Source organism: Colletotrichum abscissum (genome assembly GCF_030869225.1).
Source record: "Colletotrichum abscissum strain IMI 504890 chromosome Unknown Scaffold_20.1, whole genome shotgun sequence".
In the NCBI taxonomy this organism is placed as follows: Eukaryota; Fungi; Ascomycota; class Sordariomycetes; order Glomerellales; family Glomerellaceae; genus Colletotrichum; species Colletotrichum abscissum.
In genome coordinates, this window is record NW_026850099.1 from 823,231 (window position 1) to 845,918 (window position 22,688).

Sequence of the window (22,688 nt, forward strand, 5' to 3'; positions counted from 1 at the left end):
GGTCTTCTCGAGTCCATCCCGCATGGGCCGGTGAAATAATGCCTTCATATGAGAAGGTCGCGCAGCCCGAGGCGTACCCGTTGAAGAGGACTGCTCATTGTCCGAATAATGATCTTCCAGTCCTCATATATCGTGATGTTCTCCAGCCACTTAACGAGGAGAGCGCATCAGAAAGACTTCAACGTCACGGCTGGGAGAAGAAGGTAAGAATTCTGGCTTACCAAGTCTCCGTATACTCATTTGACGTCGTTATTAAAGAGACTTTTACCTATAGGGAACTTGGGGGACTATCAGTCTGAAGCACTTTCACCCAAACACTCACGAGTGTTACGGCAGGTCCATCGATCCCCTTGAATCATTCAACTCCATTAACCCATGAAGCAGGCGTCTTTCAAGGCAGCTCCGAGCTAGTCTTTGGCGAAGGGGTCTCGGATGACGTCGGCAGCGGAGTACGATGTATAGTGCGAGCCGGCGATGTCGTCGTCGTCCCAGCAGGCGTAGGGCATGCCTCTGTCTCAAAGGCGGAGGGAGCAGCGGATCCTGTTGAGGGAGAGCCTGAGTATCGATATGTTGGAGTATATCCCAAAGGTTCACCTCATTATAAATACGAAATCGGCAAGAAGAAGTTGGAGGAGAAGAGCGGGCTGTTAGAAGAGGTTTCCGCTGTTCCCGTACCGCCCAATGATCCCTTATACGGGATTGAGGGGCCGTTGGTGAGGATTTGGAATAACTCAAGAGGAATATTCGCGTCTGTTGGGGAGGCACTCAAAGAGAATAACTTATGATGGCGTACAGTAGTTACGATTTGAGACGGACGTGGAGATGGAGGTCTCCGCATTGGCCAGGGGTAGTATCAGCAGCCGTCGCCTGCAAAGCAAAGGATCAAACAATGTTCATTGATATCAGGGCCTGTGTCAAGGAGCCTGGCGCGGTGCTTTTTCGTATCGCATTGCCTACGACTATAGTAGTACTTGCACATCTTCCACATCTTCTTTGTGCCTTCAGGTGACTCATTAATCTGATATCATGCTCGTATACTCGTTGCAGCAACGGCTATGAGTCTCAGTAAGTCGTGAATCGGCGGTACCAGGGCCTGACCCTGTCCTCAACGAGCACCACTCTCCCAGTTGCCGGTGGAAGAGGTCGCCCGCATATGTTCAACTTCGTCCTTGCAAGCGCGAATTCCCTGTCATGCTGCGGGATGTGTCTCGCACGACTAATTTCTTCGCCTGCCTATGACTCTGCTGCGGATGGTGTTGTTGCGGGGCGCATCATCTTGGACCGCAGAGCCCTGAAGCAGGCTTTGCGAACCTCTGGATACCCAACGCGGCGGGCATTCATCGAGAAGCTCGACATCTGTGGTTCAACCTAACGAACACTATTGGTCGACTGTGTTGATTCATTTCACGGCATTCATCCTCTGAGCAATCAAGCTGAAGATAGTCACAGAGCTCATGAAGAGGACTGCGTTATAAAACTGCATGACTGGTAAGTTTAGGGACACCATGGAGCTGTTTGACACCGACTCACTGCTTTCCTAGACACTTCCCGCTCTTCATCATCCGTTCTTGCCTCGATGAACAAACGACGCAGGTTGGGCAATGTGGCCTTAAAGAGACTTGTCAGATGCCTTCATTCACTAGATGAACGGAAATGGCTTACCATGGTGATTTATTTAGTGGTTGGTATTATTGGCAGTGTTTCAGATCGCGGGCCTGGGCCGAATTTCTTAGCAAATTTTGTTTGCTGAAAGGGATAAAAGCTCCGTAATGCCGTGGAGGAGCCGGAGAAGTATAACAAAAAGTGAGGTCAAGGGCAGCAGATGGAAATGGCGATGTTGCAATGAGCTCATCAATGTTTACTTGCCTTAGAGCTTGGTACCTTGTACCTCTGTAAAAGAGTTTCCGATAAAACAACAGGCCCGATAGTTGCATGTGCGTCGCTGTGGAGTCGCCAAGGAGGATGGAGCGACATTCATTTAGCGAATCGGAGCAGTGCAGCGCCCAGCACTGCTGCCAGGCTGGCCAGGCTGGGATTAAGGTTAGGGGTGCATTCCACTGCCAGGTACTTCTTCGACCACCTCATCCTCTTGGCGACTACCGACGAGGTGCATTCACTGCATCCCCCGGACACCTACGACGAGCAAAAGCAAGCGGACTGCTGTTGAATACCGAGACTTTACCTTTGGATGAGCTTGTCCAGGTCCTGATCGGACTGGCTATCTCTCTCATCTGCCAGATCGCCTCTAGCCCCCTCCGACAACACACCCTAAATCACCATACCCCCTACCTCGAGCACCTCCCGACACCATGGCGGTCAATCGGATTCGTGGGGCCTTTGCTGTCCCGAGGAAGGGAGAGACCTTTGAGCTGCGGGCAGGCCTTGTCTCTCAATATGCCTACGAGCGCAAGGAATCCATCCAGAAGACGATTATGGCGATGACGTTGGGCAAGGACGTGTCTGCTTTGTTCCCCGATGTCCTGAAGAACATTGCGACAGGCGACCTGGACCAGAAGAAGCTGGTTTACTTATACTTGATGTTAGTCCGCAGTCGAAACCGATCTGCTGCCTAGGCGAGGCATCTAAAGCGACTACTGACAGCATACAACAGGAACTACGCGAAATCGCATCCAGATCTCTGTATTCTTGCCGTTAATACTTTCGTACAAGATTCCGAAGACCCAAATCCCCTCATCCGTGCGCTAGCGATCCGAACGATGGGCTGTATTAGAGTCGACAAGATGGTGGATTACATGGAAGAGCCGCTGCGGAAGACACTACGAGACGAGTCGCCATACGTTCGAAAGACGGCCGCGATTTGTGTCGCCAAACTCTTCGATCTCAACCCATCAATGTGCATAGAGAACGGCTTTTTGGAGTCACTGCAGGAGTTGATTGGGGACCCGAATCCTATGGTTGTCGCAAACTCGGTCCAGGCGCTTTCAGAGATCACCGAAACCGCACCAGAGACTCGAGCACTTGTAGTGACACCGGCCACACTGAAGAAGCTGTTGATGGCTCTCAACGAGTGCACGGAATGGGGTCGCGTCACTATCCTGACCACACTGGCCGACTATCCTGCTGCGGATACCAAGGAGTCTGAGCACATTTGTGAAAGAGTTGCGCCACAGTTCCAACACGTCAACCCCAGCGTGGTCTTGGCCGCCGTGAAGGTGGTCTTCATCCACATGAAGGCAGTTAGCCCGGAGCTTGTGCGATCATACCTAAAGAAGATGGCGCCGCCTCTTGTCACGCTTGTGGCGTCTGCTCCTGAGGTGCAGTATGTTGCTCTGCGCAATATTGACCTCCTCCTGCAGGCTAAGCCCGATATTCTTAGCAAAGAGCTGCGAGTCTTCTTCTGCAAATATAACGATCCCCCCTACGTCAAACTTCAGAAGCTCGAGATCATGGTTCGGATAGCCAACGAGAAGAACTTTGACCAACTCCTCGCAGAATTGAAAGAGTACGCTTTGGAGGTCGATATGGACTTTGTCAAGCGCGCCGTCAAGGCCATTGGCCAGGTTGCGATCAAGCTCGAGAGTGCCAGTCAGAAGTGCGTCAACGCATTGTTGGACTTGATTGCCACCAAGGTCAACTACGTTGTGCAGGAGGTTGTGGTGGTTATCAAGGATATTCTCCGCAAATACCCTGGTTACGAGGGCGTCATCCCCACGCTCTGCAAGTATATCGACGAGCTGGACGAGCCAACGGCAAGAGGATCGCTGATTTGGATTGTGGGAGAGTACGCTGAGAAGATCAACAACGCCGACGACATTCTGGAAAGTTTCGTGGAGGGTTTCATGGAGGAGTTCACACAGGTTTGTCGATTCATTCCAGATATTCAAGGACACCGCTAACTTTCAGCAGACTCAACTCCAGATCCTGACTGCTGTGGTCAAACTCTTCCTCAAGAAGCCCGGCAGCAACCAGGGACTGGTCCAAAAGGTGCTTCAGCAGGCTACGACAGACAACGACAACCCAGATATCAGAGACAGAGCTTACGTCTACTGGCGTCTATTGTCAGGCGATTTGGATGTCGCCAAGAATATTGTCCTGTCTCAGAAGCCCGCCATTACCACAACAATGACCAGCCTTCCCCCTGCTCTCCTCGAGCAACTTCTCGCAGAGCTTTCTACTCTGGCGTCGGTGTACCACAAGCCACCAGAATCATTTGTCGGCAAGGGTCGCTATGGAGCAGACGAGATTCAGCGCGCGGCCATCCGCGAACAACGTCAAGAGGCGGCCGAAAACCCCATTGCTGCGTCAGTGGCAGCTGTGGCCAACGGCAACGCCAACTCACAAAACAACATCGAAAACCTTCTCGATATCGACTTTGATGGTGCTGCCCCTGCATCAGCCGAGCAGCAGAGCAACATCAACACCCCAGACAGAGTGGCCAGCCCTGCGGGAGGTGGTAACTCGAGTGCCATGGCTGACATGATGGGTTTGTTTGATGCTCCTCCGCCGCAGCAACAGCAGGCGGCCAACCCGATGAGCCCTGGAGCAGGTGGTGGCGGCATGAATGACATGATGAACGGCTTCGCTGGGCTCGACTTTGGCAACACAGGGTCCGGGCAGCCCTTGCCGGCGGGCATGCAATTACACCAGCCTGCACAACCTCAAGGTGGCGAAGGAAACGGGAAGAAGACGAATGAGGACTTGCTTGGGTTGTTCTAGATCTCTTGCTAATGGAGCTGGTTCATTGGGGAGTCCAGGCATGCTGTTAGGAGTAGGTTGATAAATGACAAAGAACGAAGCCACGAAAAGCCTGCTTCTGCTTTTCTGCTTTCCGCGAAAAACTCATGTATATACTCGAAAAGGGGGGTGTCTAGACCAAACACCCATCGCGCCATCCTCCCAAGATGCCTCCATTTTCTTCTTTTTGGATCTCATGCGTGGCGTCTCTTTTCCCGCCTTGTATAGGGACGTATCGCCCTGTGTATATGTTCATGTCGCCCCAAGCGGCCCAGTCATCTCCGTGTTCGGCGCGAAGTGACAACTGATGATGCATAATGCTCCCCTCTCCCCAACCGGGGCGGCCAGTCCAGTCCAGCTCCAATTCCGGTGCGATGTGTCTTGTCCCATTTTCCCTTTTTCATCACTGCGCAACACCCTCCACCCTGCCGCCGACAGTCCCGTCCATCGGCGGGCCGTCGCTGCCTCCGCCGGCGGCGGCTCTATCGCGCTCCCACTCGGCGGGCGTCTGGCACTTTGCGCTCCAGGCGTGGATCTGGGCGATCTCGTCCTTGAGGGCGGCGTTGACGAGGCGGTGGCGCTTCAGGGAGGTTTGTTTCTCGAAGGCGGGGGAGACGATTGTCGAGGTGAAGGCTTGTCCGCAGCCGCCTGTTTGATAGAATGTATTAGTTGGGAGGAAGCCCAGAATGTCGCATAATGGTGGTTTCGCATGGGTCGGTGAGGTGTGCTGGGCGCGACAGACGATGCGCGGGCGAGTACATTGATTTCTAACATGGCGGGGCATGACGTGGGGGGGGTTTTCGGTTGAAGGAGTGCATGCTGGCGACGAGCGAAGACGTACCTGACATATCCGAGATCTCGACGTGAATTGCCTGCAGACGCTCGGTGAGGGCCTGCTTTAGCGAGGCCTCTGTTATTTGGTTTGCCATCTTGTATGTGATTGTGAGGGTATCTAGTGGTTTTCGGGAAAGAGCGACGGTCGGGTTCCGGGGGGTGGCAGCTTTGGGTTGGGAGATTGTCGAAAATCGGAGGTGCTTGGTTCTGCGGTGGGTTTCCTGTGGTGGGCGGCGTGGCTTGGGTCGGCGATTAGATTGATTAGATTAGATGGTGGGGTTCTTTTTTGAAAGTGTCAGGCGGAGTGGTTCCGTCATTGGGGATCTAAGGTAAGTTTGGTGGCTTCCATTCGTCTTGGGGACTTTGTTGGAGATGCTGCACTTCCTTATGGATTGCTGTACTGCCATGGCCCTTTGATCCGAGCGCATTGAACTTGGATTGCCCTGTTTATCTTTTCTGATCTCAAAGTTTCCTTTGCATCCTTTCCGTGTGAAGCAAAGCGTCATCTAACGTCCACTACGGTCTTAAGCATTCCGATCAACGAGATGGAGGTGGTCTCACCACGGGCAAAGAAATACCTCTACTGATATAAAGTACTTCAACGCAGTAACCGCTGCTTTGAGCTTTGAATCACGCGCCATGAGCAGGTCCCCATGCTCACGTCCACGGGTCATTGTATGCAATTCAGAGAGTCGTAGATCCGAATCTGTATATCTCCAGTTCGTGATTCTGCCAATCTGATGCTCGCCAGTGCCTCTTCTTTCTCGCGTTGCATTGTGATATGAGATAGATTGCAACCGATGAGGTGATACAGTCTTCTCGCCAGTACTGGATGTCCCTTGTACTTCAACCTCACACCATGATGGGATACAGCAAAGAATACTGGGTTTATCAGTAGAGACTACCATTGTAGGACCAAAAGCCTGGAACTAATTAACCCACTGCATGCTGCTCGTATTCGTGATCGAACATTGCCAGAGGCGTTATAGATAAACAAGAACGGGTGACCAGTCCATGCGCCCCAGGATTACGCCGACTTGCCCTGTGCACAAGTTCAAACCGGTTCATTCCAATAGATATAGCCATTGGAATTAGCGAATATCATCGCCTCTATCACGATGTACACGATCCGACAGACCTACGCAAGCGTGCACTCCTGACGCTTAGATTTGATAAGTAAGGAAGTATTTGAAGGCGAGTTTGGGTCGGGCTCTGCTCTAGCTCAGAACATATGAGAAGATATCATATCTGAAAGTTCTTTTATGTAGTTGAAGCCCTCTCTTTCACAGACTACTGTAAAAGTCATTCAGGAGAAAGAACCCTCAGCAAGAACCATAGATAGATAGGTTTCATGCTCTACAACTAGAAATTTGGGTACCTTTTTTACCTCAACAGTTTTTGATTTAGATTTAGGAGTTAGTACCAATCTCGAAGTTCTTTTCATGTCATAGACACTGAGTCCCATACCTTAGAGAGAGAAGGGACATATATCATCAATATATCAACAATATATCACCCAACTGCATCATAAACATGCAAAAATGACAAAACAATTAGGTAATTCCGAAACCGAGAATCGAACTCGGGGCTATGCCTAACCTTTCACTGGGGATGAGAGGGCATCATGTTGGCCACTACACCATATCGGATTGATGGTTGTTGACAGACCGGCGAAGACTTTGCACCAAGTACCGTGAGTGGATTGGCGGTCTCCGCTTTCGGGTACTTACTCGCTCGTTCACCATGCACGTACCCATACAAGGCAGTCAACCACTGCATGCGCGCCCGTGGTAGACGTGGAGTCTCATCATGACAGAGAAGCTTGAGGATGAGACTTGGCTGAGTTGATGATGAAAAAACAGGTCTGTCTCAATGTTGACGAAAGAAGAGTCAAGCAAGAGAGGTTTAGTTGACGACACGCAGGTCAACACTGAAGCAACTCGGAAGGCACGACTTGGAGGAAAGTGGGGTATGTGTCATTGCGGGGCTTATGTCATTCAGTCAAAACACTAATGACAGAAGACATCTTCGTATGCATTTAATGGATATTTGAATGAAGCTCGAGCTCTGCAACCCCTCTACAACATTACCTCATACCACGACACCTAGATTCAAGGCTTGAAGAATTTAGGAACTTGAGCGTGTTGTATGTCAATCGATTTCGAAAGAAGCAAGAGTCTGTTTGATCCTTCTATATCTGAACTCTACAAGAGAAGCTATGCTCACTGATTTCAGGACGCCCATCCAGTCAATGAGCTTCAAGCTTGCTAGGGCATCAGCGCATATAAGTCGACGGTCTTGCGGGTCTACAGCTTCACTTCGGCTTCAGTCCTTGAACATCTCCACGAAAGTCCACAACTCTGCTTCTCATTCCTCGACAGCATCTTGCCTTCATCAGACTCATCTTGCCACAACAAATATCAAAATGGCGGCTAGCGACAAGTACTCCTCTGCAGGCTTCACCGCCCAGGTAGTGGCTGCCATGCGCAAGCAGTAAGTCTCACCATCACCTCTCAGCCAAACACAGACCAATTAAAACTAAATCGTCTCACACAGCTACCCTGAAGAGATTGCCGACAGGAGATGGGACAATGTCGGTCTTCTCCTGGATAACATCGTGACCACCACAACCGCCACGCAAAAAAGCCCAGTCGTCCTCCTCACTAACGACCTCACCTACGCCGTCGCCGAAGAGGCAGTTCAGAAGAAAGCGAGCGTCATCGTGAGCTATCGTAAGCTTCGCCCCCGAACTGACTTATAACCCACTATTCCCCTCCATCATCTGACAATCTCCCTAGACCCCTTCATCTTCTCGGGCCTCAAGTCTATCACAACAAAGGACCCCCAGCAAGCAACTCTCCTGCTCCTCGCCTCCAACGGCATCGCAGTCTACTGCCCCCATACCGCAGTCGACGCTGCCCCCAACGGTCTCAACACCTGGCTCGGCGACATCGTCTCCGGCGGGCCCGCCTCCTCCTCCTCGACCGCGGCCCCCTCCGACCGCACCGTCATTACTCCTCACGCCTCGCCCCCAGCCGGCTTCGAGGGCTCAGGCTACGGCCTTCTCTGCACCTTCCGCCAGCCCGAGTCCCTCGCTGACATCATCCGGCGCGTAGCCTCCCGCGTAGGCATGCGCCGCGTCATGGTCGCCTCGCCGGACCCGTCGACAATCTCGATGGCGCGCGTGGGCGCCGTGGCCGTGTGCGCGGGCAGCGGGTGGGACGTTGTGAAGAGTGCGGCCGCGGACGTGGTTGTCACGGGCGAGATGAGCCATCACAATGCGCTTAAGGCCGTGCAGGAGGGCAAGACGGTTGTTGCTGTGTTCCACAGCAATTCGGAGAGGGGGTACCTTACCGAGGTGATGAAGCCCCTGTTGGAAGGAGAGCTGAAGCAGCAGGAGCATGATGTGCAGGTCCTCGTCAGCACGGCTGACCGGGATCCATTTGACATTGTGGACGTTTCCGAACTGTAAGTCGATCTGTGAATCGAACGTTCAAGAGGGAAAACGATGTCTTCAAATGCTTAGGAGAGAATTGAGCTCACACTTGGGGGTCGAAGACAAGCTCGAAGCAGCCATCTCTAGATAGCTGACGACGTTACCTTCCTTTCGAACGATTCGAGTCCCGTGTCGACATCGCTGCGATGGCTAAGCCATACCGCCGAGGACAGATATGCCTTATTTGTGCACGTAAGGTCCGACTTGATCCGTGAAGATGCTGTTACGTGGACTGAAGTGATGAAGTAAATCTGTGAAATCTGTGATTTTTGTCCAAATCTATTTGGCGAATCTATCTCTTTTGCTCAAACCATAAAAGTTGCGCCAAGTCCCAACACCAAATAACTCCATCGCTATGCTCGCAAACCCCAAACACGACACCAAGAACAAGACACCTCACGATCTCACGCTATCCTTTGAAGCCCTCACGCTGCTCTCCCCAGAACCACCAACCCTCAACGCCGCATCCCCCTCTTCAAGACACTCAGCAACATCTTTCCCACCGACGCCCTTCTCCTTCCAGACCTCCAGCAGCCGCCTCGGCATCTCCCACGCACTCCTCGCCTCCTCAACCTTGCCCTCCTTCACCAGCCTTCGCAGCTTCTCAGGCGTTCCCAACACCTCCCTCGCGAGCTCCCGCGTCCTCCGCCGCGTCGCTACCGCCGCCTCATCCTCGCGCTCCTTTGACGCCGGCGACACAACCGTCTTGCGCAGCGCTTCGCGGATCGAGCTCGCCTGGGCGTAGATACCCGCGATCGCAGGGTCGAGGGTCGAGGCCATGGGGTTCAGGGGGTCCATATTTGCGCGCATCTATTTTCACATGCCCCCAAGGGTTCCTTTTAGCTTTTATCGTTCTTTCTGATCTTTTCTTGTCTGTGTTTCGCTTGGGGACTTGACTCTCTCTGGGATTCATGAAATAGCCAAAGACTAAGAATGAGACTCTGTTCTCTTGCTTACCTTGCGAATCGTCTCCGTCGCGGATATAAGCTTGGAGTAATTATCATACACCAGCGCCTTCTTCTCCGCGTCCAGCGCCCGGATCTCGCCCAGCACGCGGGTATACACCCTCAACAAATCGTCGAGCGTGTTCTCCGCCAGCGCCTTGCGCACGTAGGCCTCGGCGTCAAATGACGAGCTGTCGAGCTCGCTGGGCGGGACCTCGGAGTGCTCCGCGTGGCGCTCGTGATCTTCTGTGATTTCTAGCGAAGGGGGCGTGCCGTTCCCGCCGGCTGCGGCAGCCTTCTTGAGGTTGTAGTACTCGCGGAGGGCGGCTCGGTTCGCGCGCTTGGAGGGCGCTGGCGCGGCGCCCCCGGGCCCGGTTCCGTTGCCGAAGGTCGCGGAGGAGCCTGGGTTCGGGGAGCTTGTGAGGGAGCGGGGGGTGTCGAGGGAGGGTCTGGTTGAGGATGTCGGGGTGTGTGGTTGTGCTGAGACGCGGCGGGTGAGGGCTGGCGGTTCGCGGGGGGATGCGATTGTGGACATCTTGGTGGGATACAGGCGGCCTTGCGTAAGAGACCTTCTTTCGATCGTTGCACACGGGAAGCCAATTGAGGGATTGGTCGGAGGTGCCCTGTTCTAGGTGTTTGCGTAGAGTTGGATGGTAGTGACAGATCGAAGGAAGCGAGGCTGACCTTGAGAGGACGACGGGGATGCAGGCGATAGGTCCGCGACAGAGCTCCTGTGGGGAAGCGCCCCCTGAACTTCAGCTGCACAGCGAGGCTGCGCTAATTGACACATGCTAAACGTCCAGGATCTGCAGTGGGGGGTGCGCGCCCAGGGTTTTAGAGATTTTGGGGTAGCTTACCCCACTGAAGCTTTATTCTTCTCCATCTCCAACCTAAACTCATTCGAAAGCAAACAACAAACTTCCCTCTTGACAGGCTCAGGATGTAGAAACTCACCAAAACTGAACCGGCACATGAAAGATAACATGGACTACACATCCAAGATCCGCTCCGCTCTCCAAACCCAATCCTTCCCGACCCCCTCCCTACCCTGGACCACAACCCTGACCTCGCGCGTCCCGACCCCCCCTCTCCCCTCCCTCATCGCGACCGCCAAAGCCCGCCTCCTCGCCTCGGACCTCACGACGCCGGGCCTCCTCGACCCCTCCGCCACCGCGAGTCTCCCCACGACAAAAACCGATCAACCCGAGTTGACACTGCAACGAGACGTCCCCTGCCAGGTTCTCGACGTCGAGAACCTGAGCCTCTCGCGCTGGGAACAGGTCGAGGAGCTCGAGGCCGTCGCGAGGGGGGAGCAGACGACGGGGCGAAGGGTCGTGAGACTTGCTGCCGCCACTGAGGAGCCCGAGTATGATAATATCGACGAGGGCACCGGCGGCGGTGGGAATGCTGTTAGGGCGGGTAGTAGAGCCATCCAACCACAACAGCAGCAGAGACGGAACGCTACCCACAGGCTGATATTGCAAGACTTCAAGGGCAACAAGATTTACGCGCTGGAGCTCAGACGGATAGACAAGATTGGGATCGGGAGCACAAATATCGGCGAGAAGGTTGTGCTCAAGAAGGGGACGGTCGTGGCGAGGGGCACGGTGTTGCTAGAGCCGGATAAGTGCGTGATGCTTGGGGGCAAGGTCGATGCGTGGCAGAAGGCTTGGATCGAGGGGCGGATGGCGAGGTTGAAGGAGGTTGTCGAGGGGGAAAGGTGATATGGCTTGAGGAAATCGGTGTGAGTGTGGCATCACTTGGAGTTTGGCATTGATACCCCCTTGCTTTATCTGCTCATGGGAAATCGGGCAGGACAAATTCCCTTTTATTCTGTTTTTTTATTCGTAGGCTAGCTTGCAGCAAACTCTAACAGGTCTCATGAAGAGCCGCTTTCTGATCCATATCTGGTCAAAATTGACCCTGTACATGGACCCTTCACCTATCTTGTTCGGTTCAGCAGCAATAACGGTAATATCAGCGCTTCATTTGGACTAGCTGCCGTAAACAGCCTCTCGCAAAGAGTTCCAACCATCAGGCTTCCAAGGAGCCAAGAAGATGGCCGTCTGCGCATCTGCCGCGACTCCCGTCCCAGCATACGCCTTTGCCAAACTCTCCGCCTCAAGCGTACCCCTAGGCGGCGCTGCCTTCTTAGCCACAGTCAACGCCATCGCCGCAGCATGTTGCTCCCCGCTAAACTCGGCCAGGTTCGACCAGCCGTGAGGCAGGTGAGGATAGAGCATGATATCCGTCTGGATCTGTGTCATGACATCTTCCTCCGTGCTCGAATCCCCGAGCTTCGCGATAGCGTTGAGAACCTCGCCGATCTGCGACTGCTCCGCGTCTCCGACGTTGTGGCTCGTCCGCAGCCCCTGCAGCTCCGACACGACGGCCTCGACCGACTCCTCGTCGTTGTCCAGGATGGCGATGACGCCGAGCAGGAGGACGGACTGGACGTGGTCCGGCTGTTTCTCAATGACATCGAATAGCGCGACACGAGCCTTTTCGCGGGACTCTTCGGCGCCCGTGGCCCAGAGCACCTGCGCGAGGAGACAGACCGCATCGGGGTTGTTGTCGGACTCCTCGAGCGCCGCTTCGAAGCACAGGAGCGCCTCGTTGACATCCTCGCTGTAGTACTGCGCCAGCCCGACGGTCAAGTGCGCCGAAAGTCGCGCCTTCTTGCGCTCTTCCCTGCTCAGCTCGTTGTCGGACTCGTCGGCGCTCAGCTGGATGGCCATCTCGCCGCACTCGATAGCCTGCTCGAACGCGCCTGCGGCCAGGTAGGACCTCGCCAGGTCGGTCTTGGCCAGCGCGAAATGCGCGAGGGACTGCGGGGACTCAGTGACCTCGTAGTCGGACTCGAGAATGCCGCAGATCTTCTCCAGCGTCTCCACCGCCTTTCCCGTATCATGGGTCCGCTCCAGGAACATGGCCGACAGGTGTCCGTACGCGAGGTCCTGTGGCTTCAGGCTGTTGAGCTGGCCGAGGCCGAAGATGGGCTGAATAAGGGTGGCGGTGTTGGCAGACGTCGTGCCCAGGATGAAGTCGAACACGGCCACCGAGTACTGGCGTCTGGTGAGCACCGACGATGCCTCGGCGATCTCCATGGCGTGCGTGAACAGGCCCCTGGCCTCCTTGACCTTTCCGTACAAGAGTGCCACAAAGCCCTGGCCGAGCCACGCGTGCGCGTAGTCGGGATCAGTTGACTGCGCCCGGTTAAAGGCTTCGTTCGCGAGCTGCACGTCGTTCTGGAGAAGGGCGAGGGTACCGAGGTTGGTCCAGGCTGCCGGGCTTCTCTCGTTCAGGTGTAAGCTGCGAACGAACGAGTGCTGCGAGACGGCCGGGTTGACCTCGCTCGTGACGACACCCAAAGAGTTCCAGAAATCCGGGTTACCGGCTTCCAGTTCAATGGCGCGCTTGAAGCACTTCATGGCCGTCTTCAAGTAGACGCTCGACTTCTTTCTGATGCTCGAGGGCAGGCAAATGTGAGCCCGGTGCTCGGCCCAGCCAAGGTTGTAATATGCGACTGCTTGGGCGTGCAAGTCGTTTGCAGAGACGTGGATTGCCCGCTTATGACACAAGATGGTTGCGTGGATGCATCTTGTCAGATCAACACCAAGTCTCTCATCTTCAGAGAACAAGCCCTTTGCAGATATGACACCGGTTCCGACGTTATCCACGTCGGCAAAGAGGTCATATGCCTCCTTGTCGCCACTGTCGATTAGTGTCATGATTACATCTGCTGGGAAGTCAACCGCTCGGCTTTGTACCGCGGAAAAGACGGAGCAAGCATCCGCAAGCGACTTCCAGAAGTTGAAGGTCTCGGTGACGCTAGGAGCGGCCTTTGATGCAAAGTCTATCGTGTCGATGGCGAGGTGCACCGCCTTGCCAAACAGGCCCTTTTCTACACTGTCGAGAGCACTGTCAACCATGGTCTGTATTAGGGCAATGGCAACTCCGTCCTCATCAGGGCGGCCCTCAATGACATCCTGGTACAGAGCGACGGCCTCATCGAATTCGGCCAGCTCACGCTTGACATTAGCAAGCATGTACTTGGTGAACCAAGTGTCGCCCAGAGTCTCGGCAGGCGCAGTCTCCTCCAGCTTCTGGGCGTTGAGAATCGCCTTGGTGGCTGCGATGTATCGGCCGGAAGAGTAGTAGCTTTCGCCCAGGCCGACCCACGAGTGATAGTCCTCTGGGTGGATTCTCAGTGCAGACTGGAAAGATACAATAGACTTGTGGAAATCCTGCTTGTTCAGCTCTGCCACGCCAAGGGCAGAGAAGGGCCAGCTGATGCCCTTCCTCTTCGAGCCCGGGGGCGGCTTGACCTTTCCAGAGTCAACCACACGCTGCGCCACAAGCTCGACTCTGTCCCAGTCGCCCTCGTCAGCAAAAGACTCAGCAAGACGCTTGGCGGCTTCGACCTCGGAAGCAGAGAGCTCTACAGCCTTTTGGAAGCAGCGTCTGGCTCTCTTCTTGTCTTTGGCGTAGTCGGCGTAGTAGACACCGAGACTCGTGTAGGCTGGCGCAAAGTTGAGATTGTTCTTTAAGGCGTCCAAGAAGTACAAGTAAGCGCCGGTGCGGCTTTTGCGTGCTGCCTTTGATGTGTCAATGTTCCAGATGCATGAACCTAGTCGATACTGTGTCTGCGCGAGAAGCTCCTTCGAAGGCGTAGGCATCTCCTCGATGAGAGGCAGCGAATCCTCCAGCTCTGCCTTTGCAGTCTCAAAGTCTCCTTTGAGCGCCTGGACCCAGGCAGATTCGGTCTTGACCCGTAGGTTGGAGGGGTCTCTCTCCAGAGCACGCCCAAAGAAATCTATGGCGTCGTCGTAATCCTCCTCCTCTTCGTAGATGAGACCGACACCAATCAAGGCTGGAGTAGACGACGGATCATGTGATAGAACCCCTTCAAACAGCGACTTGGCCTCAGTGTGATGTCTCGGTGACTGGAAGAACACCAACCCTGTTGCCAAGTACAAAGAGAAGGCATCGTGGGTATTCTGGAACGACATGCCAGTCTTGTTTCTCTCCGTTTTGATGTGTCCCATCGACTTTCGCATCAGTTCAACCGTCGTTTCGTATTCCTCTAAATGCTGGTAGTACTCTCCCATCAATCGGTGAGCGAATAGTGAGTTCGACGTAGTGATGCCCTCAGTCATCATAAGGATTCTATCCTGTTCTGTGAGAGGCACCATGGAAACACCGCCTCCCTCGTCGTCCTCGCTCTCCTCCTCGGTTTCCTCCGCTTCGAGAGCCGCCGGTGTTGGCTTAGGGAAGGGAGAGATGCTACTCGTAAGAAAGCCGGTAATGACTTTGTAGAGATCGGTCTCGGGGAAGAATGTGCAATAGTCTCTCAGCATATTGACGTCCCATTCCTTGATCTCTTTGGCGTCCTTGTAGTCAATGGCAATCTCCCAGGCAAGCCGGAAGGGGTGCTTGATGATGACCATGTCAAGCGCCAGTTTCAGGACAGCTTGAAGAGCCTGACCCTTTTCCGGGCCGTGTGGTGCGACCAGGAGCCGGTCGTAGCAGTACTGGAGAAGCTTTTCTTCATATTTCCGCCGGAGATCGTCATCGTTCGTCCAGTTGATCAGCTGGTGGTAGACGAACTCGAGCTTGCTCTGAGCTATGACTTCACGCTTGACCTCGAGAGTGACCTCAGTCAGGCGCGCGCCGATCCTTGTCCGTCGTTCGCCAATGAGTGTATTTATGCGCTTCTTCTCGTCTGTCTCAATCATCTGCGCCATGGTCTCGTAGGTTTTGGCTGGGTGTGGAACGCGACCCTCGAGAGCAGGGTAAATCGGACTCCCGGGCAAGATGACACTGAGAGCTTCGATGTATTGCGAAGTATCCCCTTGAGATCTTGCAAAGTCAATGAACTTATCAATGACATCTTGACACTTGTACATGTCTTCTGCATCACGGTAAATCTCAGCCAAGCTGATGGCAGCCTGCTGGTAGGCGGCTAAGCGTTTGCGGTCTTGCTTCTCGTAGAGCTTGATGAGACCTTGCCATGCCTGGCTGTCCTTTGGTCGTAGGGAAGCCGCAGACTTGTAAGCCTTCTCCGCGTCATCGACACGGCTCTTCTTGTCGAGGGCAAAAGCGAGGAAGATGGTCCTGCGAGCAGTGTCAGCAGCTGCCTTCGGTGTAGAGACGCAAGAAATCCAACGAGCCCTTACGCTTGGTAGTTCTTTGGCTCCCGCTCAAGAAAGTCAGTCGCCTTCTGAATAGCATCATCCCATTTTTGCTGCTTCACAGAGTCGCCAATGGCCTTCAGCACAGCCTTGGCCCCGGACATCGTGGCTAGTGACAGATGTCGTGAATCATGAACGTGAGGTATTCTTCCAAAGGTGGGGCATCACCGTGGTGCTGGAAGGCCGCGAGTGAGAGGAAGAAAGAACGTGAAGAAAAATAAGAGGCCGAGAACAGAGGTTCGGGATTTACAGTGTGTTGATCCAGCCCTGGTGTGTGTTGGCGGATGAAGTGAGATTCCCGTTGGTGCCTTCTCTTGCAGTAAACCCTCGCATGAGAGGCTCAGTGAGGCATGAGCTGTGGTGAGCGCTACAGAGGGCAGTGCCCCACCATCAACACCTCCCTTATTACATCATGCCCCGCTTTGAGCATAGCAGCTCCCCGACGTGGCACCTACCTTAGCACTGGGTAGGTAGGTAGCCATAAGCTTTACATCACCACTATTCGATAAGATAAGGAATTCCAATCCATCTGATAAGGTACCTTGCCTACGATAGGTACCTATGAATAGGTACCTTAGTTACCTCAACGTACCACTCTGACTGCGACTGACAACTAACGGATTATAGTAGTTAATCAAGAAGTAAAATACCAACAATAACCAGCGACTTCAAGCATAATAGAACAGTCGCTCCATGGAGGGTTGCTTTGAGGGGATTCTTTTGCCCTTTCCATGTAATTACTGGCCGCCTCGATATGTACTACGCCAGCCCCGAGTTCTGGGCGGAGTTCGGGCCGCCCAGCAGAGGCGCACTCTACTTAAATAAATATTCAAGAAGCAGACGAGCACCAAGAAAGTACACGCTTTGCGAGACAAAACCAGTGATCCGAATGCGACTCCCCTTGCGCCATCGCTGCAACGACCAACGAGCGTCTTAAAACAGGCATTTTCACGACGAGTCCGCCCAAAATCTACCGCCCTGACGCGGTCTCCGCTACACACGCATCCTGTTTCTTTTCTCACAGAGCTCACAGTGAGCTCTCCAAGGCCTCTCTCCCCTAGACGTCTTTCCCGCGAATCTTGGAGTACAACACCGTATCGAAAAAGTTGTAATTAGGGTCCAGCTCGCAGAACGGGTGCTGCGAAAGCAGGACATCTGCTGTAGGTCGCTCCAGCGGGTTTCTGTCGAAAGTTAGTAGTGGACTAGTGACCATATGGGATCAGACTTACACAGTGAAACAGTCCAGCATGAAAGCGATGGCCAGTGGACTGATTGTTTCCCGAACTTCATCAGGGATAGGCGGCGTCTCTCCATTGGCGATCTTGTAGATGGCTCCGACGGCTTCCTCTTTGGACCAAGGTCGTCGACCAGCGAACATCTCCAGGACAACGCAGCCCAAACTCCAGATGTCGACCTTGGCGCTGTAGCCCTTGCCTTCAGAGCGGATAACCTCTGGTGCCATCCAGAACACTGAGCCCTGCATCGAGTTGGACTTGTCGTTGCCGTAAATGTTGTCCGTCTTCTTTGAGATACCGAAATCTGAAATCTTGCAAGTTCCGTCGAGATCTAGCAGGATGTTGTCCGCCTTGAGGTCGCGATGCAAAATACCCTCTCTGTGAAGGTACGCAAGACCAGAAAGCATCTGCCGAGTGAGTGATGAGACGACAGACTCCTCAAATTTGCCGTGCTTGCGCAGGCAAGATCCGATACTGCCACCAGAAATGTACTCGAGGAAAATACTGATAGAGGTCTCCTTACGCTCGCATCCAAGGTATTGCACAATGTTTACGTGGTCAAGATGCTGCATTGTCTCGATCTCCTGATCGAGAGCTGCCACCAGCTCACGCATCTTTGCCTTGTCGCCCTGCGCAGCCTTGGGGTTGACCTCGACTTCCTTGACAGCCAAGAATTCTCCGGTCGTAGCATTCATACCGAGATAGACACGGCCATACGTACCCTTGCCGATAAGTTGGCCCTTGAACCACCGGAATGTGGTTTGGCGTTTGGGGATGGTGTCCTGGGGAATCTGCGGCATGACCATGCTGCCTCGCTGATCGGGCCGAATTTGTACAATATTGGCATTGAACATCTTTGTGCTCTTTCTCCTCATCAGTACTGATGTGTTCTGGGTAGCCTGGCCAGGTTGCGTAGTTGTCGTCGTGGTGAACCGCTTATTAGCCTCATGAGCGCCACGGGCAACTTCACGAATGGACTTCATCCGGCCTAGGCCGCCTGAGCGTCGAACACTCCTTTGTGCAACCGACGCGACCGACGCAGGACGCTCAAGTGCCTTGAGAGTAGACTCATCCGATCCAAGCGTATCGTTGTCGTTGTAAAATGATCGATTGTTGGAAATGGCCGCACGAAGACTTGGTGGTGACTGGGGTGGCGCCGGACGTTTAGAGGCTTCCTTCTCCTCTCCCTCAGCGATGGGAGACGGTGGGTTGGCCTCTGCCTCGCCTTCTTCCAGTACGGGTTGATCAAGATCCAGGTTGGGGAAGAAGTCATCGAGGTTGTTAATAAGGGCGTCGGTAGTCGGGCGGTTGGCCCAGACATCCTTCTCTACAAAAGACTTCCTCCTGCCCAGCTTACTATCCTCAGACTCCGACTGAGGCGTGTTTGGAGTTCTGCGTGAACTCTTACCGCTCCTGGCACTCATGAGAGCGTCTTCTTCTTCGCCTTCGGGGGTTCTATTGCTTGCACTGCCCAAGGACTTGGGAGACGTGAATGACACTGAAAGCTGCTTTCCCTTAGATCTAGACGTATTCACCGTCAAGTTTGGCCGCTTGTCAGTCGATTCATCAGGCGAATCGTCGCCGTCAAAAATACGAGTGATCTTTGTCGGCTTGGGCTTGGCAGCAGCGATGGGAATTGCAAACAGGCCATCATCTGAGTCATCCCCTGAATCATCGCCACGCTCTGGAGCAGGTGGCGGAGCAGGCTTCTCAAAGCTGACTTCGGATTCGAGGAAGTCAAAGTCCGGCCCGTGAGACTTGCGACGGTGAGGCTGGGGTGGTGCACTCTGGGGAAATGGTGGGGGGTTCATGGAGCTGGGGCTGATCTCGCGCGAGGCAACTCTGTGTACTGTTTGGTTTGTTTTAGCTGCCATTCCTTTCTTAGATTGCCTCCGCGGGATCGGAGTACCCTCGGGAGAGTAGTCCGGCACAAAGAAGGGCATGTTCCCGCGACTCCATGTCAGAGTGCCGGGCGAGCCAGACAACGCTGATTGAGGGCTGTCTCGGCCCGAAAACGACTTCGCAAAGTCAACAGATGAAATAGCTCCCTTACCTCGGTCTGAGTATTCGTTGCCTAAAGCCGGTTGCGATGACACTCGGTTGGGCGACTTGGATCTCCGGTTAGCGTTAACGCCAACTGCCCCAAGGCCTCTGCCCATGCCCACAAGTGCTGCACCAATTCCGGCGACAGGCTGGCTCGAAGTCTTCTTTTTACGGTCTCCGTTCTGGCCGGGGAGCTCCATATCCTCGAACAGAGTCGAGGGCCGTCGCGGCGTAGGAGCTCCATCGGCAGACGACCGCATCGCATGCCCCGTCTTCCGACTCAATGAGTTGGCTTTGAGTAAGGTAGCTGATGGGTCACTCGGCGGCGCAGGAGGCTTCCGTACGGGGAACAGCACTTCCGGCTTCTTGTCCTCGTAAGGTGATTGGCGTGGCTGGTCGAAATCGACGGTCCTGCCGTGAATACCATACGGCGTAGTAGCACTCTCTGGCGTGTTGCCGGAACCAGCAGCTTTACGTCTCTTTTCGAGGTACTCACGCTGCTTACGCTCCATCTCGGCACGATACTCGCTTGCTTCTTGAGCAAGCATCTTGTCATCTACCCTTTCGCCGGTCATGGTGTTTTGCCTCGATGTTGGGGGAGAAGAGCTGGATCTTGTCCGCGACAACCCGTTCAGTCGGTTGTATGCCTCCTCGTCAAGGGATGTATGCGTTGGGTTGCCATTGGCGTGGCTAGAGCCTTGAGGCGCATTTCCACCTTGACGGATGAAGAACTTGAGAGTCCCTGTTGCATCGGCCCTATGCTTGCGATTATTTAGGAGTTTCTGGTCGTCCAGAGGGTTCTCATGGTTAAATTTGCCAAGCTCGGTGAGGTAAATTTGAGATGTCGTGGCATCCATCAGACCCAAGTTGCTACAAATGACGAGACGAAGGTCCATGGCCGATTCGGCCTCGGTGATGTCGCACATGCGATAATTATATCCGTCCAAGGTAGCCAGCGCAAACACTCTGTTAGGGCCAGGACGTCTAGACTTGGCCGAGTCCTTTTCGTGAACATCAAAACTGGATCCAGGTCGAATGTCCAAAGAGGTTTCGCTGTTGTTTCCAAAGCGGGAGCCAAAAGAATGAGGCTTGAAGCTGAGAGCTGGAGACGTCGGCGATTCCATGTCGTCGGGGCTTGGGAAGCCGTCTTCTTTCTTTTGCTTGTTCTTTCTCGACAAGAAGCTGAGACTGAGAAAACTCTTAGAATCCTTAGCAGAGGACGGAGGCTCAGTGCCGGCTGAACGATCGCCAGTAGAATCCTGCGGCGATGGACGCCCTCCGTCTTGCCCGAGCCGCCGAGGCTCGCCGTTTCGAGTGGCTTGAATGATGTCTGCAATGTTCATCCCACTACGCAGCATTTGAGTAGCTTCAGGTGGGATACCTGACCCGTAAATAGCGGCGTTGGAAGAGACAGAATCTGTGCTGTTTCTCGACCTGTGTCCAAACTTGGTCGAATGAGGAGACGCTGACATGTTGCCAGCGGAGGAGGGGAACAGCGAAGCGCTCTGAGGATTTGGACTGCCGTTCGGGCTGTCGGTCCGCAAGGGGGGTGGACGGAATGTGCCCTCGCCGGACTCGCTGGCATTTGGACTTTGCCGGCGGACCCCATCCCCATCAATCTGCTTCATGATGTTTCTGTGGCTTGAATCCGAACTCATGGTGCTGTTTAGAGTTGGCATGGTCGTCGATCTCGTTTGCGAAAATCGACGGCCGCCAAAACCAGGCCCCGGCGCTTTGATAGGCGTCTGCCGTCCATCAGTCTTTGGGTGTTCACCCACACGGGTAATCATACTCACGTTGGGAGACTCTGCCATATCCGTCCCAGCGCTAGGTAAGTTATTGCCGTGGTTGACCGACTCTTTTCGGCCATGCGACGAGACTTTGGAAGGGTCAGCCGGCCGGCCGGTCACGATGCTTCTGATGAGACGTCGCATTCTTTTGCCTTCTTCTCGCTCCCGCGGCTGATCCCAGCCCGTCCCGCTGTTTGTGCACTCGACAGCCAATCTTGGGTACACTTGCTGGTGCATCATGCCAAAGTTACCCCGACCACCGTGCATACTACCGAGCTCAAGGAAGTGAGCACCATGCAGATTAAGCCCCTTGAAAGTCTCCTGCCAATCCTTGGAGAATTGATTCGTAGCCAGCCACAGCAGCACCTTTTCCAACGGCCATTGCGCCGCCAGCTCTGGGTGGATGCTGGAGGTGCTAATTGACGTGGCATTGGAGGTCGTTGACATCCCACGGCTGTGCATTGCTTGAGCGTACATTCTGTCCCTCCCTCCTGACACATCGTCTTGCGGCGTGGTCATTGCCGTATCGCCGCTGGTCTGACTGTTGGTAGGCCATGAGCTCTGAGAGGTTGCCGAGAATGTGGCATTTTCGTCAAAGCCGCCCAGACCAGGTATTCCAACGCCTTCGCCATACGTGTCGCCTTGCGGTATGTAGGTTGCCGACATAACATGTTCGTTCGGTGGAGGTGGCGGCGGTATCGATAAAGTCGTTCCCGTCGCAACCTGCGCGTGTAACTTTGGATTGTAGGCCTGGTGTTGTCCCGGTGGGGGAGGTGGCATATTGAAGCCGCCACGACCGTCGTACATGCGCCCAAAGGCGCCGTGCCATGGTGCTTGGCCTGCCATTGCGCTTCCAGGCGGTGGCCCTGGAGGCGGCGGAAGCATCATTCCACTTCCTCCCGTTGCGCCAGGAGCAGAAGGGAATCTCGGGGGCGGAGGAGGTATCGACATCATGTTGCTCATCTGGCCTTGCACGGGCGGCGACATAGGCGGCGGTGGAGGGGGGACCTGGAAGGGTCTCGAGGGGTCGGTCGAAGAGGCATGTCGCTGGGTATTTTGATACATGGCCGGCGGGGGAGGCGGGCCAGCTCTGGTGGCTGGCCTCGCGGGATCGAGCCCGAGTAGAGGTGTTGTCGGAACGGAGCTCGCAGTCGAGGCCCTCGGGCGAAGACCGCCGGCGGAAAGAAAGTTGGAGTTCCTCGGCTGAGGATACGGCGAGAGAGCGCCGTTACCGTTGATGTTCGGAGACAGGATCTTTGGTGTTGTCGAGGTCGTCGTCGAGGTATGGGTGGGTAAGTCGTTGACGTTGAAGACGAAACCGTCGAGATTGTGTATCTCGTCTCTGGATCGAGGCACAGATGGGAATGGGCTCGAATTTCGGTCGTGGGTATCAGATCGGGTCGCAGAGCGTTGGCGCGAGCTGGTGCTCATGGTATGCCAGGTATGGATGGTATGGG

At 54.5% G+C, this 22,688-nt stretch overlaps 10 protein-coding genes across 10 annotated transcripts; 5 read left to right on the forward strand and 5 right to left on the reverse strand.

Moving 5' to 3' along the window:
* Positions 1 to 38: 38 nt before the first annotated feature.
* CABS01_08869 (uncharacterized protein) lies at positions 39 to 785 on the forward strand (the record flags this gene model as incomplete). The annotated part of the gene is made up of 3 exons (XM_060542227.1): positions 39 to 203; positions 275 to 332; positions 385 to 785. The coding sequence occupies 3 exons, from the start codon at positions 39 to 41 to the stop codon at positions 783 to 785; spliced, it is 624 nt and encodes a 207-aa protein (XP_060401117.1).
* Positions 786 to 889: 104 nt separating this feature from the next.
* CABS01_08870 (uncharacterized protein) lies at positions 890 to 1,372 on the forward strand (the record flags this gene model as incomplete). Its single annotated transcript, XM_060542228.1, has 3 exons — positions 890 to 941; positions 1,048 to 1,065; positions 1,128 to 1,372. 3 exons carry the CDS (start codon positions 890 to 892, stop codon positions 1,370 to 1,372), a joined length of 315 nt encoding a protein of 104 aa, XP_060401118.1.
* A 27-nt stretch (positions 1,373 to 1,399) lies between these two features.
* Positions 1,400 to 1,617, reverse strand: CABS01_08871 (uncharacterized protein; the record flags this gene model as incomplete). Its single annotated transcript, XM_060542229.1, has 2 exons — positions 1,400 to 1,477; positions 1,531 to 1,617. Coding segments are annotated over 2 exons (165 nt in total), but the record flags the coding sequence as incomplete, so codon positions are not given.
* Positions 1,618 to 2,309: 692 nt separating this feature from the next.
* CABS01_08872 (uncharacterized protein) lies at positions 2,310 to 4,677 on the forward strand (the record flags this gene model as incomplete). The annotated part of the gene is made up of 3 exons (XM_060542230.1): positions 2,310 to 2,539; positions 2,612 to 3,818; positions 3,868 to 4,677. 3 exons carry the CDS (start codon positions 2,310 to 2,312, stop codon positions 4,675 to 4,677), a joined length of 2,247 nt encoding a protein of 748 aa, XP_060401120.1.
* A 421-nt stretch (positions 4,678 to 5,098) lies between these two features.
* CABS01_08873 (BolA-like protein) lies at positions 5,099 to 5,624 on the reverse strand (the record flags this gene model as incomplete). Its single annotated transcript, XM_060542231.1, has 2 exons — positions 5,099 to 5,343; positions 5,537 to 5,624. 2 exons carry the CDS (start codon positions 5,622 to 5,624, stop codon positions 5,099 to 5,101), a joined length of 333 nt encoding a protein of 110 aa, XP_060401121.1.
* Positions 5,625 to 7,954: 2,330 nt separating this feature from the next.
* On the forward strand, positions 7,955 to 9,001 carry CABS01_08874 (uncharacterized protein; the record flags this gene model as incomplete). The annotated part of the gene is made up of 3 exons (XM_060542232.1): positions 7,955 to 8,022; positions 8,086 to 8,261; positions 8,328 to 9,001. The coding sequence occupies 3 exons, from the start codon at positions 7,955 to 7,957 to the stop codon at positions 8,999 to 9,001; spliced, it is 918 nt and encodes a 305-aa protein (XP_060401122.1).
* Positions 9,002 to 9,421: 420 nt separating this feature from the next.
* Positions 9,422 to 10,504, reverse strand: CABS01_08875 (uncharacterized protein; the record flags this gene model as incomplete). Its single annotated transcript, XM_060542233.1, has 2 exons — positions 9,422 to 9,835; positions 9,983 to 10,504. 2 exons carry the CDS (start codon positions 10,502 to 10,504, stop codon positions 9,422 to 9,424), a joined length of 936 nt encoding a protein of 311 aa, XP_060401123.1.
* A 448-nt stretch (positions 10,505 to 10,952) lies between these two features.
* CABS01_08876 (RecQ mediated genome instability protein Rmi1) lies at positions 10,953 to 11,693 on the forward strand (the record flags this gene model as incomplete). The annotated part of the gene is made up of 1 exon (XM_060542234.1): positions 10,953 to 11,693. The coding sequence occupies one exon, from the start codon at positions 10,953 to 10,955 to the stop codon at positions 11,691 to 11,693; it is 741 nt and encodes a 246-aa protein (XP_060401124.1).
* A 270-nt stretch (positions 11,694 to 11,963) lies between these two features.
* CABS01_08877 (tetratricopeptide) lies at positions 11,964 to 16,267 on the reverse strand (the record flags this gene model as incomplete). Its single annotated transcript, XM_060542235.1, has 2 exons — positions 11,964 to 16,086; positions 16,149 to 16,267. 2 exons carry the CDS (start codon positions 16,265 to 16,267, stop codon positions 11,964 to 11,966), a joined length of 4,242 nt encoding a protein of 1,413 aa, XP_060401125.1.
* Positions 16,268 to 17,220: 953 nt separating this feature from the next.
* CABS01_08878 (uncharacterized protein) lies at positions 17,221 to 22,662 on the reverse strand (the record flags this gene model as incomplete). Its single annotated transcript, XM_060542236.1, has 2 exons — positions 17,221 to 17,344; positions 17,393 to 22,662. The coding sequence occupies 2 exons, from the start codon at positions 22,660 to 22,662 to the stop codon at positions 17,221 to 17,223; spliced, it is 5,394 nt and encodes a 1,797-aa protein (XP_060401126.1).
* Between the last annotated feature and the right edge of the window lie 26 nt (positions 22,663 to 22,688).